At 48.7% G+C, this 15,000-nt stretch overlaps 2 protein-coding genes across 2 annotated transcripts in view; one reads left to right on the top strand and one right to left on the bottom strand.

Moving 5' to 3' along the window:
- Nucleotides 1-15,000, top strand: part of LOC125043324 (ankyrin repeat domain-containing protein 50-like) — a 139,090-nt gene that overhangs the window by 103,327 nt on the left and 20,763 nt on the right. The gene's annotated exons all lie outside the window — the stretch shown is intronic.
- Nucleotides 9,214-9,720, bottom strand: LOC125040232 (GATA zinc finger domain-containing protein 14-like). The gene has a single exon (XM_047634788.1). It carries the CDS (start codon nucleotides 9,718-9,720, stop codon nucleotides 9,214-9,216), a length of 507 nt encoding a protein of 168 aa, XP_047490744.1.

Below are 15,000 nucleotides of genomic sequence, written 5' to 3'. Positions count from 1 at the left end.
AAATGAATAGATAAGAAACGGAAATAAAAGCTAGATGAGTAGCATAATCGGCATTAAATCCGTAAGCGATAGATCAATCAAATGATATTGAGGATGGCATTGACCGGTCAGCTGAATCACGCTGCCTCCGCCTTCAGTGTATGTCGGGGAAGAAAGGAAGAAATGGAGAAAGGAGGGAAGAAACGAAAGGGGGGAGGAGAAAGAAAGGGGGAGGGAGAGAAAGAGAATGGGAATAAGGATGGGATGAGGTGAGGAGGAAGAGGAGGAGGAGGAAGAGAAAGGAGGAAGAGAAAGGGGAATTCATAGAGATGGAGAAAAGGGAGAAAGAGAGAGACAGTGGAAGTAGATATAGAGATGAAAAGATAAACACGAATAACAAGAGGAAAGGAAGAACGAGAGGGATAACAAAAAATTAACAAGATAAGGAAAAAGAGGAATAACAAGAACAAAAGCAAGAGGAATAACAAGAACAAGAACAAGAACAAGAACAAGAACAAGAACAAGAACAAGAACAGGGGCAGAATTGGAAAGCGAAGGAGACTCTGAGCTTCCAGATGAATCTTTAAGGCAGATATTCCTGGAACGAAGGAAGAGGGGGGGGAGGATGGGGAGGGTGTAAGGGAGGGTCCGGGAAAGGGGGGGGGGAGGGTGGAAGGGAGGGTGCGAGAAGAGGTAGGGGGCGAGAGAACGGGGGGGTAGGGAGTGGGAGCGGCAAAGAGGGTATGGGAAAGGGGCAGGGGGTGGAAGGGGAAGGGAGGGTGCGAGAAAGGGGGGAGGGTAGGGGTGAAAAAAAGAAAACTAGAAAGAAAATAGAGTAGGAGGAGATAACGAAAGAGAAAGGAAGGACTAAGTAAATAAAGAAGAGGAGATCGATGAAATGGACGCAGAGGGAAGAGGCAAACAAAGAGAACACAAAGACGGTGAAATATGATAGTGAACATAGAGAGAAATGAGAAGAAGAATGATAAGAATAAGAATAAAAATCAGGATAGTGATGATAATGTCTATAATGTTGATGTTATTGATAGTATTAATGATCATGATAGTACTAGATAAAGATAATACTAGATAATGATAATAGTACATAATGGTGATAATACTGATGCTTATGACAATATCATCCTAATTATTATGATGATGGTGGTGATGGTGGTGATGATGATGATGATGGTAATGGTGGTGATGATGGTGATGATGATGATGATGATGATGATGATGATAATGATGATGATGGTGGTGGTGATGATGGTGATGATGATGATGATGGTGATAATGATGATGGTAACGGTGGTGGTGGTGATGATGGTGATGGTGGTGGTGACGATGATGATTGATGATGATAATACTGGTATTACTGGTGCTGATACTGGTGATACCAATTACTAGTGCTAGTATTTTTGTTCTATTGATATTGGTACTAGTATTAATTCCAGTAGATAATAACACTGGTAACAATGGTAAAGACAATACAGCGGAGAGGAATGGTATAGATAAGGAAATGAAGCTAAAAAGGAGACAAAGGCCAAGCATAGAATAATCATGCGGTAGATAAGGACGAAGGGAAATGATAAGGAAATGAACAAGGGGAAGGAGAGAGAGGCGAAGCGCATGCATATTAACATCGATGGCAATGAGACTGATTACAGAGCAGGGGAATGTGACCCTCGCGAAGCCAGCTGCGGGTGACATTATCGGCCGGGTAAAGAGGCCCGAAGGTGTTGGATTTCTTGAGTCCCCCCTGCCTCTGTCCTGCCTTCCTTCGTTCCTCCTCCTCTCTCTCTCTGGTCTCTGTTTTTTTGTTTTTTTTTTGCTTCTTTTCGTTTTTTTTTTTTTTTAATCTCTTTCTCTTCTCTCTCTTTTTTTTCTCTCTTTTTTTTCTCCACTTGCTCTCTCTTTTTTTGTGGCTTCTTACTCTCTCTTTCGTATCTTCTGTCTCTCCCCTAACCTTTCCCCTTCCTCTCTCCTTCCGTCTTTCTCTTGCCTCTTCTCCTCTTCTCTCCATCCGGTCTTACCTATCTTCTTCCTCTCTCCTTCTTCTCGTTCTCCCTCTCCCCTTCCTCTCCCTCTCCCTCTCCCTCTCTCTCCCTCTCCCCTTCCTCGCTCTCTCCTTCTCCCCTTCCTCTCTCTTACCCCTTCCTCGGTCTCTCCCTCTTCCCTTCCTACCTCTCTCTCTCTTACCCCTTCTCTCTCTCTCTTCCTCTCTTCATCCCTCTCCCTCCCCCCTCCCTCTCTCTTTCTCCTCTTCCTCGCTCTCTCCCTTCCTCGTCCCATCCCTTTCTCCCCTTTCTTTCTCTCTCTCTCTCTCTCCCTCCCTTCCGCTTCTCCTCCCTTTCGCTTCTCCTCCCTTTCTCCCCATCCTCCCTCCCTCTCTTCCCCTTCTCCTCCCTTTCTCCCCTTCTCCCCTTCTCCCCTTCTCCCCTTCTCCCCCCTTTCTCCCCTCCCTCCCTCCCTCTCTCCTTCTCCTCCCTTTCTCCCCTTCCTCTCTCTACCCTTTCCCCTCTGTGTGTCTTGGGCTAAGGGTTGGACGCTGAGTGAAATTCCGGGTCATCAGTCTATCTCCAGTTAAGGGGTTTAGGCGTGTGGCGTCGTCCTCTCGAGGTAGGATGCCGGGCGGTGGGCGTGGCGAGGGGCGTGGTGAGGGGCGTGGTAAGGGGCGTGGTGAGGGGCGTGGTGAGGGGCGTGTTGGGTATTTGAGTGATTTTTTTTAAAGGTTTTTTACCTGAGTTTTCTTTTTTTTTATTTCTTCTTTCTTTTTTCTTTCTCCTACTACTTCTATTACTTCTTTCTTTTTTCTTATTTTCTTTCTTCTGGCTCCTCTCTCTTCTTTCTTATTATCTTTCTTCTGTCTCTTCTTTCTTCTTTCTTATTTTCTTTCTTCTGTCTCCTGTTTTTTCTTTCTTATTTTCTTTCTTCTCTCTCCTCTTTCTTCTTTCTTCTTCCCTCTGTTTCCTCCTCTCTCCCTCCCTCACCCCTGTGGCATCTTCTCGGGGTAGGATGCTGGGCGGGGGGGGGGGGGGGGCGTGGCAGTGCTAGGCATCTTGGGTCGAGTGGGCGTGGCGAGGGGCGTGTTGGGGTATAGTGGAGTGAGATTTGTGTGATTTTGTTGTTTTTAAGCTTGATTTGCTTTATTTCTTCTTATTCTGATTCGCGATCTTTTTCATCTTCTACTTCTTCTTTTTCTTTTTCTTCGTCTCCGTCTCTTCCTTATCCTCCTCATTCTTATTCTTATAATCAAGCTCAAGTTTTTTTAATAGTCGTAAGTAGAACTTATTATTTATGAGATAGAGAGAGAGGGAGGGGGAGGGACAATTAGAGAGAGAGAGAGACAACGAGAGAGAGAGACAACGAGAGAGAGAGACAACGAGAGAGAGAGAGACAACGAGAGAGAGAGACAACGAGAGAGAGAGACAACGAGAGAGAGAGAGACAACGAGAGAGAGAGAGACAACGAGAGAGAGAGAGACAACGAGAGAGAGAGAGACAACGAGAGAGAGAGAGACAACGAGAGAGAGAGAGAGACAACGAGAGAGAGACAACGAAAGAGAGACAACGAAAGAGAGAGAGAGAGAGAGAGAGAGAGAGAGAGAGAGAGAGAGAGAGAGAGAGAGAGAGAGAGAGAGAGAGAGAGAGAGAGAGAGAGAGAGAGAGAGAGGTCACGGGCGGGGTCATGCGGGTCACGGAATCCGTTTGGGGCAGCTTTAATTTGCAATGTTATTGATCATCCGCACAAGTATTGCAGGTCAGACTCGGATAGTGTTTGTGTGTAACTTGTAAGGCTGTCTGTGTGCGCGCTTATGTCTATGTGTAAGTGTGCGAATGTATGTGTGCGCGCGCTTAGGTGTCTGCCTGTGCGTGTGTGCTAGAGGGACGATCAGAACACACGAATAGAAACACGCATTCACATGCACATGTACATACACATGCACATACACATACACATACACATGCTCATGCACATGCACATACACATGCAAATGCACATGCACATGCACATACACATGCACATGCACATGCAAATGCACATGCACATGCACATGCACATGCTCATGCAAATGCCCATGCACACACACACACACACACACACACACACACACACACACACACACACACACACACACACACACACACACACACACACACACACACACACACACACAAACATACGGAGAAAGAAAAAGAGAAGAAAATGAAGAAAGAGAGAGAGAGAAAGATGAAAAAGAAAATTGAAAGAAAGAGAGAGAGAGAGAAAGAGAACGAAAAAGAGAGAGACTTAAATAGACACAAAACAAAGCAAGCGCAAATAAAGGCTTATGCAGAGCTCAATAAAACGGGACAGACAATAAACCGCACCCTTTAAAAAGCACGCCAGAGCTGCGCCTGCGCCTCGTCGGGGAATAAAAACGAGAAGAATTTTAGAAAACGTTTTGAGTTGCTCTTGTTAGCGGGTTCGCCTTTTTTTTTTTTTTTTTTTTTTTTTTTTTTTTTTTTTTTTTTGCTAGGTTTGTGAATTATTATTATTTTTTTTTTTTATTCTTTAGGCCTATTATTTTTGGCAGGATTCGCTTGGGTGTGAATTAGGTTTCTGTTTGGATTCGCCAGACATATATATATATATAGATAGATAGATAGATAGATAGATAGATAGATAGGAAAGGAGAAAACACTCTACCGTGTTGATACTATGGTATAAAAACCCACAAAGTAAATCTAGTTTTACTTTGTGGTTTTTTATACCATAGATAGATAGATAGATAGATATAGATATGTATAGATATATAGTTTTTTATTTTTCTTTTTTTTTGTGGGATTCGCTGGTATGAATTTTATTATCAGTTTGAATTCGCCAGGCCTATATATTTATTTTTTTTGTGTGTGGGATTCGCTCGGGGATAAATTTTGTTTTCTGTTTGGCTCGCTAGGCCTAAGTGTTTTTTTTTCTCTCTATAGACTGAATTTTGTTTCCTAGTTAGATGAGCAAGGCCGATATATTTTTTTTTTTTTATTCGCAAGGTCTGTTTTTTTTTTTTTTTTATTGATTCGCCCAGCCCATCATCTTTTTTTTTTCCTTTTCAATTTAGTAATAGCTTATTTTTGGAAAGTCTTACAAATATATCCAAGGCGGTTTGGCACGAGGGAAGAATTTTTCAGCACTTGGGCATGGAAGTACGTGTTCTTAAGAATTTCAAAAGTGATCGAGAAAATGACTCGTTTTAGAAAGGGGAGATAAGAGAAGGGACGAGGAAGGGTCGTGGAGGAGGAGGAGCGAAGGATAAGAGAAGGAGAGAGAATGGAAGGGAGGGTGAACAGAGGGATAAAAATAGTGTACAGAGAAAGAAAGAGAGGTGTACGCACGAACGCACAGTACAGGGGAGTATTTTTTAGAAAGAGGGACATGGGACAAGAGAAAATAACGAAAAGGAGGGGCGAAGGAGAAGGAAAGGGAATAATGGAGGAGAAAAGGGAATGAAAGGGGTATAAGGAGATAAGAAGAGAGGGAAGGAGGAAGCCACGGTAAGAAGCAAAGAGCGAAGAGGGGAAGAGAAGTGGAGGAGAGAACAGAGCGCTTAAAGCAGCCAAGATTGGAGAGCGCCGGGCTAAGATGTGTCAATATTTGCCTATGCAGTTAAGGAAGGTAAATGTCATAGTTGTCGCGTTTGAGGAAAAGAGATATGAAGGGGACACGCACACACGCACGCACACGTACACGCACACGAACACGTACATGTACACGCACACGCACACGTACACGCACACGTACATGTACACGCACACGCACACGTACATGTACACGTACACGTAAACGCACACGTACATGTACACGCACACGCACACGTACACGTAAACGCGGACGCACGCACACACACACACACACACACACACACACACACACACACACACACACACACACACACACACACACACACACACACACACACACACACACAAAGAGAAGGAGATAGAAATAAATAGATAAAAAAAAGACACGAAAAAAGGAAGAAAGAAAGAAAACGAAAAATGAAGAAAGAAAGGAAGAAAAAAAAGGAGTAATACGTAGCGAGAGAGCAACAGTCTCGCGACCTCGGCCATGCGCTCCTCCCCCCCCTCTCTCTCTCTCTCTCTCTCTCTCTCTCTCTCTCTCTCTCTCTCTCTCTCTCTCTCTCTCTCTCTCTCTCTCTCTCTCTCTCTCTCTCTCTCTCTCTCTCAATCTCTTCCTCCCTCCCTCCCTCTCTCTCCTTCTCCCTCCCTCCCTCCCTCTCTCTCCTTCTCCCTCCCTCCCTCCCTCTCTCTCCTTCTCCCTTCCTCCCTCCCTCTCTCTCCGCTTCCCTCCCTCCCTCCCTCCCTCTCTCCTTTTCCCTCCCTCCCTCCCTCCCTCCCTCCCTCCCTCTCTCTCTCTCTCCTTCTCCCTCCCTCCCCCTCCCCCTCCCCCTCCTCCTCCTTCCCTCTCTCCCCCTCTTCCACTCTTTCTCTCTCCCTCCCTCTCTCCTCCTCTCCCACTCTTCTCTCTCCCTCCCTCTCTCCTCCTCTCCCACTCTTTCTCCCTCCCTCTTTCTCTCTCCCTCTCTCCCCCTCTCTCCCTCCTCCCCCTCACTCCCTCTCTCTCCCTCTCTCTCCCTCTCTCTCCCTCTCTCTCCCTCTCTCTCCCTCCCTCTCTCCTCCTCTCTCACTCTTTCTCTCTCCCCCTCTCTCCCTCTCTCTCTCCCTCTTTCTCTCTCTCGCTCTGCGCAAGAAATGGAAATACGAAAAAAAAAAAAAAAAAACGCCCAGCTGACAAGCAATAACGGGCGGGCGAGAGAACGAGGGCGGCGGCGAAGAAGGGGAAGAGGTAACACGAGGGCGGAGGGATGGAGATCGGGTTAAAGGCGGGGGGTCGGAAGGTGGGGTTGCGGGGGGGAGGGGTTGGTTGCGGGGGGGGAGGGGGTAGGAAGGAGGGGAGTGGTAGGAAGGAGGGGTTGCGGGGGGGAGGGGTTGGAAGGTAGGGTTGTTGGGTGGAGGGGGGTTGGAAGGAGGGGTTGCGGGGGGGAGGGGTAGGAAGGAGGGGTTGCGGGGGGGAGGGGTTGGAAGGGTGGGATGCGGGGGGGAGGGGAAGGAAGGAGGGGTTGGTGGGGGGGAGGGGGGTTAGAAGGAGGGGTTGCGGGGGGTGGGGTAGGAAGTAGGGGTTGCGGGGGGGAGGGGTAAGAAGGAGGGTTGCGGGGGGGAGAGGGGTAGGAAGGAGGGTTTGCGGGGGGAGGGTAGGGAGGAGGGGTTAGTGGGATGGGAAAGAGGGGAGGGGGTTAGGGGGGAAAGGGTTGGGTGGTGGGGTTGGGATGGGTTTGGGGAGGGGAAGAGGGGAGGGTGTGGTACAGGGGGTAAGAAGGGGATGGAAAGAGGGGAGGGGGTAGGGGGGAAAGGGTTTTGTTGGGGGGAAGTGGGTAGGGGGTGAAGAGGGTGGGAAGAGAATAGTTGTAAGGGGGAGAGGGTAGTGTAGGAAGAGAGAGAGAAAGAGAAAGAGAAAGAGAGATAAAGATAAAGATAAAGATAAAGCTAGAGAGAGAGAGGAGGAGAGGACAAGGGCGGAGAGGGGGATGGAGAGCGCTGCTGAATAGACATCTTAAGGGAGAAGGTCTTGCAGGCAGGGCCCCCACCTCCCCACCTCCCCGCCTCCCCACCTCCCCGCCTCCCCACCTCTGCCGGCCGCATTACACGGTGCCGCATGGTAGGGGGAGAGGGGGAGGGGGGGGCAGTGAGGAAGGACGTCCGCAAGGAATTTCTTATTCGCTAAGACGGGGCAGAGGAAATGTCGTGAAATTGGCTGGACGATGAGAGAGAGAAAGAGAGAGAGAGAGAGAGAGAGAGAGAGAGAGAGAGAGAGAGAGAGAGAGAGAGAGAGAGAGAGAGAGAGAGAGAGAGAGAGAGGGAGGGAGGTATCACGAGAAAAGGCAAGGAAGACCTACCTGAAGGGCTTGATTAGGAAGCTGGAAGGGTTTCTGGAAGGGCGTCCGGGATTGGACAAGGAATAGCGGAAGGATTGGCCTTCATGAACATTCACGATTCGGAGGGAGGGGGTGTAATGGTCTCTCAGCAGGAGCAAAAGAAGGCAAAGAGGTGTCCCAGGAATATATATATATATATATATATATATATATATATATATAGATAGATAGATATAGATATAGATATAGATATATATAGATATAGATATATATATATATATATACATATACATATAGATATATAGATATATATACATATATATATATATATATATATATATATATATATATAGATATATATACATATATACATATACATATATACATATATACATATATATATATATATATACATATATATATATATATATATATATATATATATATATATATATATATATATATATATATATATATATATATACATATATATATATATATATATATATATATATATATATATCGTAGGACTGAAAGACTATAGGGGAAGGGGAGAGGTAATGGGGAAGGAGAGGAGGAAAGGGAAGGGGAGGAAGATGAGGGAATGGTAAGGGAAGGGGCGGGAGAGGGGGAAAGGGAAGGGAGGAAGAGGGGGGAAGGGAAGGGGAGGAAGTGGGGGGAAGGGAAGGGGAGGGAGAGGGGGAAAGGGAAGGGGAAGGAAAGGGGGAAAGGGAAGAGGAAGGGGAAGAGCAAGAGAGAGAGGAAGGGGTGGGGCTGTGAGGAGGAAGAGGGGCGTTGGTACTATTTAGGTCAGAAGGTTTACAATACATAGGGCTGTTTAGGGCACGTGTTTTTTGGCTGGTACGACTGCTTTGGGGTGGAAGGGAATTGTGAAGCCAGGTAGGCAGGAAGGCATGAAATTAAGACTACTCATATCTATATATCTAGTATTTTTTTTATTTGTTTTTATGTATGTTTATATGTATGTATGTATGTATGTTTATATGTATGTATGTATGTATGTATGTACGTATGTATGTATGCACGTATGTGTGTATGTATGTATGTATCTATCTATCCGTCAATATCTAGAGAGAGAGAGAGAGAGAGAGTGAGAGTGAGAGTGAGAGAGAGAGAGAGAGAGAGTGAGAGTGAGAGTGAGAGTGAGAGTGAGAGTGAGAGTGAGAGTGAGAGTGAGAGTGAGAGTGAGAGTGAGAGTGAGAGTGAGAGTGAGAGAGAGAGAGAGAGAGAGAGAGAGAGAGAGAGAGAGAGAGAGAGAGAGAGAATATCAGAGGGTCAGAGAATCAGCGACTACCCGGGGTGGGATGCCTCGGACCGAGCCAGTCAGACTGCGAGCCGAAAAGGGGAAGGAGGGGAGACAGAGGATCAAGAGCGAGGGCAGGCCGCACGTGCCTTAAGGATGCCAACAATAATAAAACTTTGAAGGAGCTGCATATATTGAGGGGAGAGGCGGGGGCTCCGTGCCGTATCCTGGCAACGGGCGCCTGCGTGAGGGACTCCCCGTGGCGGCTTCCGTTTTCCTTAAAGGATTGTTTCGGGAGGAGACAAGGGGCGGGTGTGTGCGATACGGCGTCGCTCTCCCGAGGCTGCTGTGCGGCTCTCGGGCTCGGTCTCGGTGCGCCTCGCCGCAACAAGGATCGCGGAGGGGGGGTATTTTTGCTGTTGTTGTTGTGGTTGTAGTTGTTGGTGTTGCTGCTGTGTTGGTTGTTATGGTTGATGGCGATGTTACTGTTGTTGTTCTTGTTGCTGCTGCTGTTGTTAAGGTTGAGGCTGCACAGAAGCAAGGACATGCTTATAGGAGTATTGCATATAGGCACACAGCCCTTCATCATCTATTCACACACACGTACGCACACATGCAAGCATATGCGCAAACACAAATTTCTCTCTCTCTCTCTCTCTCTCTCTCTCTCTCTCTCTCTCTCTCTCTCTCTCTCTCTCTCTCTCTCTCTCTCTCTCTCTCTCTCTCTCTCTCTCTCTCTCTCTCTCTCTCCTTCTCCCTCTCCCTCTCCCTCTCCCTCTCCCTCCCCCTCCCCCTCCCCCTCCTCACCCCTCCCTCCCTCCTTCTCTTTTCTCTTTTTCTTCATTTCCCCTCCGCGGTGGCCAAGCGCTGGGTCCTCGTGACACTAAGCCCTTGTGTCAGCAGGTGTGGCCATGCCTACAATTTGACCAAAATGGTGGGTTTTAGTTTATTTTTGGCTATGTTAGCTAGTTTGTTATCGTCTTTATCAGGTAATCTCGCCGCAGTCGTTTGAGCATTAAACATGTTAGCTGCAACGTGTGTGTCGTGTTGTGGTTCTGCCCGTGAGTTGCCCTGTCATTTCCCCGGCTGGTGACGTAACGAGACCCGTCGTAGGTGGCGAGGGCGGCGCGGCCGGGGAAGCCTCGCCGGAACGGGAGCTTTTCACCCGCTGTCATTATGCTGGAATGTAAAATTGGGTTACACGTTTCCGCGGTGGCGGCGGCCGCTCCTCCTCCGCATTCCCACGCCCCGGGACCCGGCGTGAGCGTTGCGGGCCCGGCGGTGACCCGACTCTGCCTGGGCGGCGCTCCCCTTTAGCACCCTTCTCCTCGGCGGAGGCCTGTGACAGCGTCGCGCCCTGTCACGCCGCCAGATGAACAGGAGACAATGGATGGGGCGCGGGGGAGGGGAAGGAATGGGGGCGTGTGATTCCCCATGCGTTAGGGGCGCGACCCGTTAGGGCGCTGAGGCCAAGTGAAAGCGCCCAATTATCGCCCTAAAAGTGGGAGCGTTTTCTCATGCCACCACAGGAGCCTCTCAGGCTGTGCTCCCTCGACCCGAAGTGGTCGTGGTGGTACTCGCATGGTACTCACGACGGCACGAGAGGGTCATGACGATTTCCAGAGACGATATCACAGACCTAACCGTCCATGGCATGATCACTTTGTGTCAGGGCATGACACGGGCGTGGCACAGGTAGTGGCACCCAACGATGATCAAGAATATTGGTACTGGCAGTCATGCGCGGCACACGTTTCGCTCTGGGCCTCCGCTCGAAGGGGACTTTCTGGTGAAGGGACCCCAACGCAAGGCTTTCGCGGGGCTTGGCTTCACGGCTGACTGAGAGAGTAGCTGTCCTGTCCTCTCTCGGCCCTGCTGTAGCCTTCACTCTTTAAGCTGATGTATGAACGTGTCCGGCCGCCTCCTCGTCGCGCCAACGACGTCGAATAATGGACGCCGCAGGAAAAACCAGCTGCACGTAGCACCCCCTCTTTCCCTCTTCCCCTCTTCCCCCCACGTTCCTTCTTATTCTTCCACCTCCCCTCTTTCCCCCACTCCTCCAATATCACACCCCACCACGTGTCCCTCATCTCCCCTCTTATCCCCCGCTCCCCCTTCTTTTCCTCACTTCCCCTCCTTCCCCCCGTCTCCCCTCCCCCTCCCCCCATGTCCCCTACTGCACGTAATCGACTCGGGTTGAGAAAGGAAGGGATGTGCGTATTCTTGTGAACTGTCCTTCTTTAAGGTGTGAGCGTCGTCGCATAAAAGAGGGAGAGGATGAAGGAGGAGAGGGAGAAGGAGAAGAAGGAGAGGGAGAAGGGGAGGGAAAAGGAGAAGAAGGAGAGGGAGAAGGAGAAGAAGGAGAGGGAGAAGGGGAGGAAGAAGGAGAAGGGGAGGGAGAGGGAGAGGGAGAGGGAGAGGGAGAGGGAGAGGGAGAGGGAGAGGGAGAGGAGGAGGAGAGGAGGAGAAGGAGGAGAAGGAGGAGAAGGAGGAGAAGGAGGAGAAGAAGGAGAAGGAGAAGGAGAAGGAGAAGGAGAAGGAGAAGGAGAAGGAGAAGGAGAAGGAGAAGAAGGAGAATAGAAGAAAAAAATAGAACTATGAGTTAGGGGATGGGGGGTAGAGGGGTCGGAGGGGAAACGCATGGCAAGGGTGGGGGGGCGAAGGTGAGGGAGTAGGGAGAAGTTTAAGGGAAGTTTAGGCTCTGTCTGAAGCTGACGCATGAGGCAGATAAGGCGCGAGGGAAGGCCGATTAGTGAATGAGTGAAGGGTATGAGTGACTGGGAATAGGGTGGCAGATGGGGCAGGGGAATAAAATGTGAATATAATTACCACAGTGGCCGGAGGAGCGGTGAATAATGAGGGAGAATTTGCGCGGTAATGGAAACCGATGATGGATGAGGATGATGGAGGAGTGAGGGAGGGGGAGAGGGAGTGGGGAGAGGGAGTGGGGGAGGAGAGGAAGGAAGGGAGGGAGGGAGGGAGGGAGGGAGGGAGGGAGGGAGGGAGGGAGGGAGGGAGGGAGGGAGAGAGAGGGAGAGAGAGGGAGAGAGAGGGAGAGAGAGGGAGAGAGAGGGAGAGAGAGGGAGAGAGAGGGAGAGAGAGGGAGAGAGAGGGAGAGAGAGGGAGAGAGAGGGAGAGGGAGGGAGGGAGGGAGGGAGGGAGAATGGGTGAGTGCGTGCGTGCATGGGTGAGCGAGTGAAAGTGTGTAAGTGAATTAGTGATTAAGTAGGTGAGTGAGTGTGAATGGGTGAGTGAGCGAGTAAATGGGTAAACTATTGAGTGACTGAGTGAATGTGAGAGTTAGTGAATGAGTGATTTTTGTGAATGAGTTGGGAAAGCAATTGGGTGACTCAGGAGTGAGTGAGTAAATGAGTGAGTGAGTGAGTGAGTAGATAATTGAGTGAATGAGTGAGTGAGTAGATAATTGAGTGAATGAGTAAGTTATTGATATTAGAGATAGAGAGAGATTGGAAGTAAAGGGGAGAATGAAAGTAACGTAGGAGAAGAAAGGCAGAAAAGAAGATAACGGCGGAAGAGGAGAAAGAATGCAAAACAGAAGGCGAAGAAAAAAAGAAGATTGGAAGAAAGAGAGAGAGAGAGAGAGAGAGAGAGAGAGAGAGAGAGAGAGAGAGAGAGAGAGAGAGAGAGAGAGAGAGAGAGAGAGAGAGAGAGAGAGAAAACGAGAGAGACAGAGAACAAGAGAGGGAGATAACGAACGAGAGAAAGAGAAGCGAGAAGAGAAATAAAGAAAATAACAAAAGGACAGACGGGAAGAAGAAAGAAAGGGGGGGGTGGGGGAAGTGGAGAGAAGTGAAGGAGAGAGCGAGAGGAGGAAGTGAAGGAGAGTGCGAGAGGAGGAAGTGAAGGAAAGAGCGAGAGGAGGAAGTGAAGGAGAGAGCGAGAGGAGGAAGTGAAGGAGAGAGCGAGAGGAGGAAGTGGCAGCGGCGGCGGTGGCGTGTTTGAGAGAGAGCCTCGTCCCATTGTTGACTGACAGAAGCGAGGGCAGGGCAGAGAGAAGGCCTGATTGGACAGCGTTTGGCGGGGGGGGGGGGGGGGGGGGCGGAAGGTGGGGGTGAGGGGGAAAAAGGGGTGGGGTTAGGGGGGAGGGAGGGGAGAGGGATTGGCAGAGTGTGGATGGGGGTGAGGGTAAAGGGAGGGGGGAAGGGAGGGCATTGGGGGTGGGGGAAGGGGAGAGGGGAGATGAGGGGGAAGGGGAGAGGGGGAGATGAGAGGGAAGGGGAATTGGCGGAAGGGGGAGGGGATAGGGGAGAGGGAGGGGGATTGGCGGCAGGGGGGTAGGGGGAGGGGAGAAGAATGGGGAAGAATGGGAGAGGGAGTGGGATTGACGGAAGGGGGTTGGTGGTGAGGGTAGAGGGAGGGGGAAACGGGATTGGCGGAAGTGGGTGGGGGGAGGGGAGAGGGGAGAGGAGGAAGGGAGGGGAAGCGGGATTGACGGAAGGGGGAGGGATGGGGACGGGGGATTGGTGGAAGGAGGTGAGAGGGGGATTGGCGGAAGGGGAGGGAGGAGGAGAGCGGGAGGGGGGATGGAATTCTCGCTTTAAGGCTGCCGGGCGGGAGGGAGCTCTTGCACGCAGATATGAGCACATTCGCACATGCAGAAGCAGGCTTACGAACGCTGCTAATTCACAGGATTCACGAAGATAACATATGAAATTCACGCTCACACTCGCTTACGATACCCATATTAAAACACGCACACGCACACGCACACGCACATGCACATGCACACGCACACGCACACGCACACGCACACGCACACGCACACGCACACGCACACGCACACGCACACACACACGCACACACACACACACACACACACACACACACACACACACACACACACACACACACACACACACACACACACACACACACACACACACATATACACACACACACACTCAGGCGCTCATACACACACGCACACACTCGCAGGCATACATGTAAGCACACTCACGTACACACATTTGTTTTTGTATTTATATCTGTATATCAAAACTTTATCTTATTTTTTTATTTATTTATTTATTTATTTTTACTGGAAATGTAAGTTTAACGAGTTCCTGTGAAAAGCTTCTTGGCGTTTGAAAAGTTAACGGTTAATAATTAACCTTTTGATAAAATAACTTTTTTTTTAGAGGAAAGGAGAGGGTGAAATCAGGAAAAGAAAATCTGCAGGAAAGATAATGAGGAGAAACAGGGGAAGAGAGGAAAGATGAATAAACAAAGGGAAGAAGGGGGAGATGAAACTTCAGGACTAGAAACACAAGAGGATAATAAGAGCTAAGAAGTGAGGAAAAGGGAGCCAGGAAGAGTGATAAAGAGGAGCGAAGAGGAAGGAGGAAATGAAGACGATGGTGGATTAGAAACCAAGAGGAAATTGGAAGTTAGGTAAAAGAGGGAAGGACTAAATGAAAATACGTAAAAGAGGATAAGAGTAAATGAAAATACGTAAAAGAGGAAACACGAGTAAATCAAAAAGAGATGCGTAAAAGAGTAAAAAACTAATAAATTAGAAAAAGATACGTAGAAGAGGAAACACGAGTCAATATAGAAGAGATATGTAAATGAGGGAAAAACTAATAAATTAGAAAAAGATACGTACAAGAGGAAGAGCGAGTAAATAAAAAAGAGATGCGTAAAAGAGGAAAAAACTAATAAATTAGAAAAAGAGACACGTAAAAATGGAGAGAAAAGAGTAATGGGAAAGAGCTCCGTGAAAGAGGGAAAAAACGAATTGATAAGAATAAGAAATACGTAAAGGAAGGAAATAGGAAATTAAAACATAGTTTATTAGAAAAAAAAA

Source organism: Penaeus chinensis, chromosome 3, assembly GCF_019202785.1.
Source record: "Penaeus chinensis breed Huanghai No. 1 chromosome 3, ASM1920278v2, whole genome shotgun sequence".
Taxonomy (NCBI): domain Eukaryota; kingdom Metazoa; phylum Arthropoda; class Malacostraca; order Decapoda; family Penaeidae; genus Penaeus; species Penaeus chinensis.
Note: the sequence above shows the minus strand (reverse complement) of the source record. Positions and strands in the feature narration are given on the sequence as shown.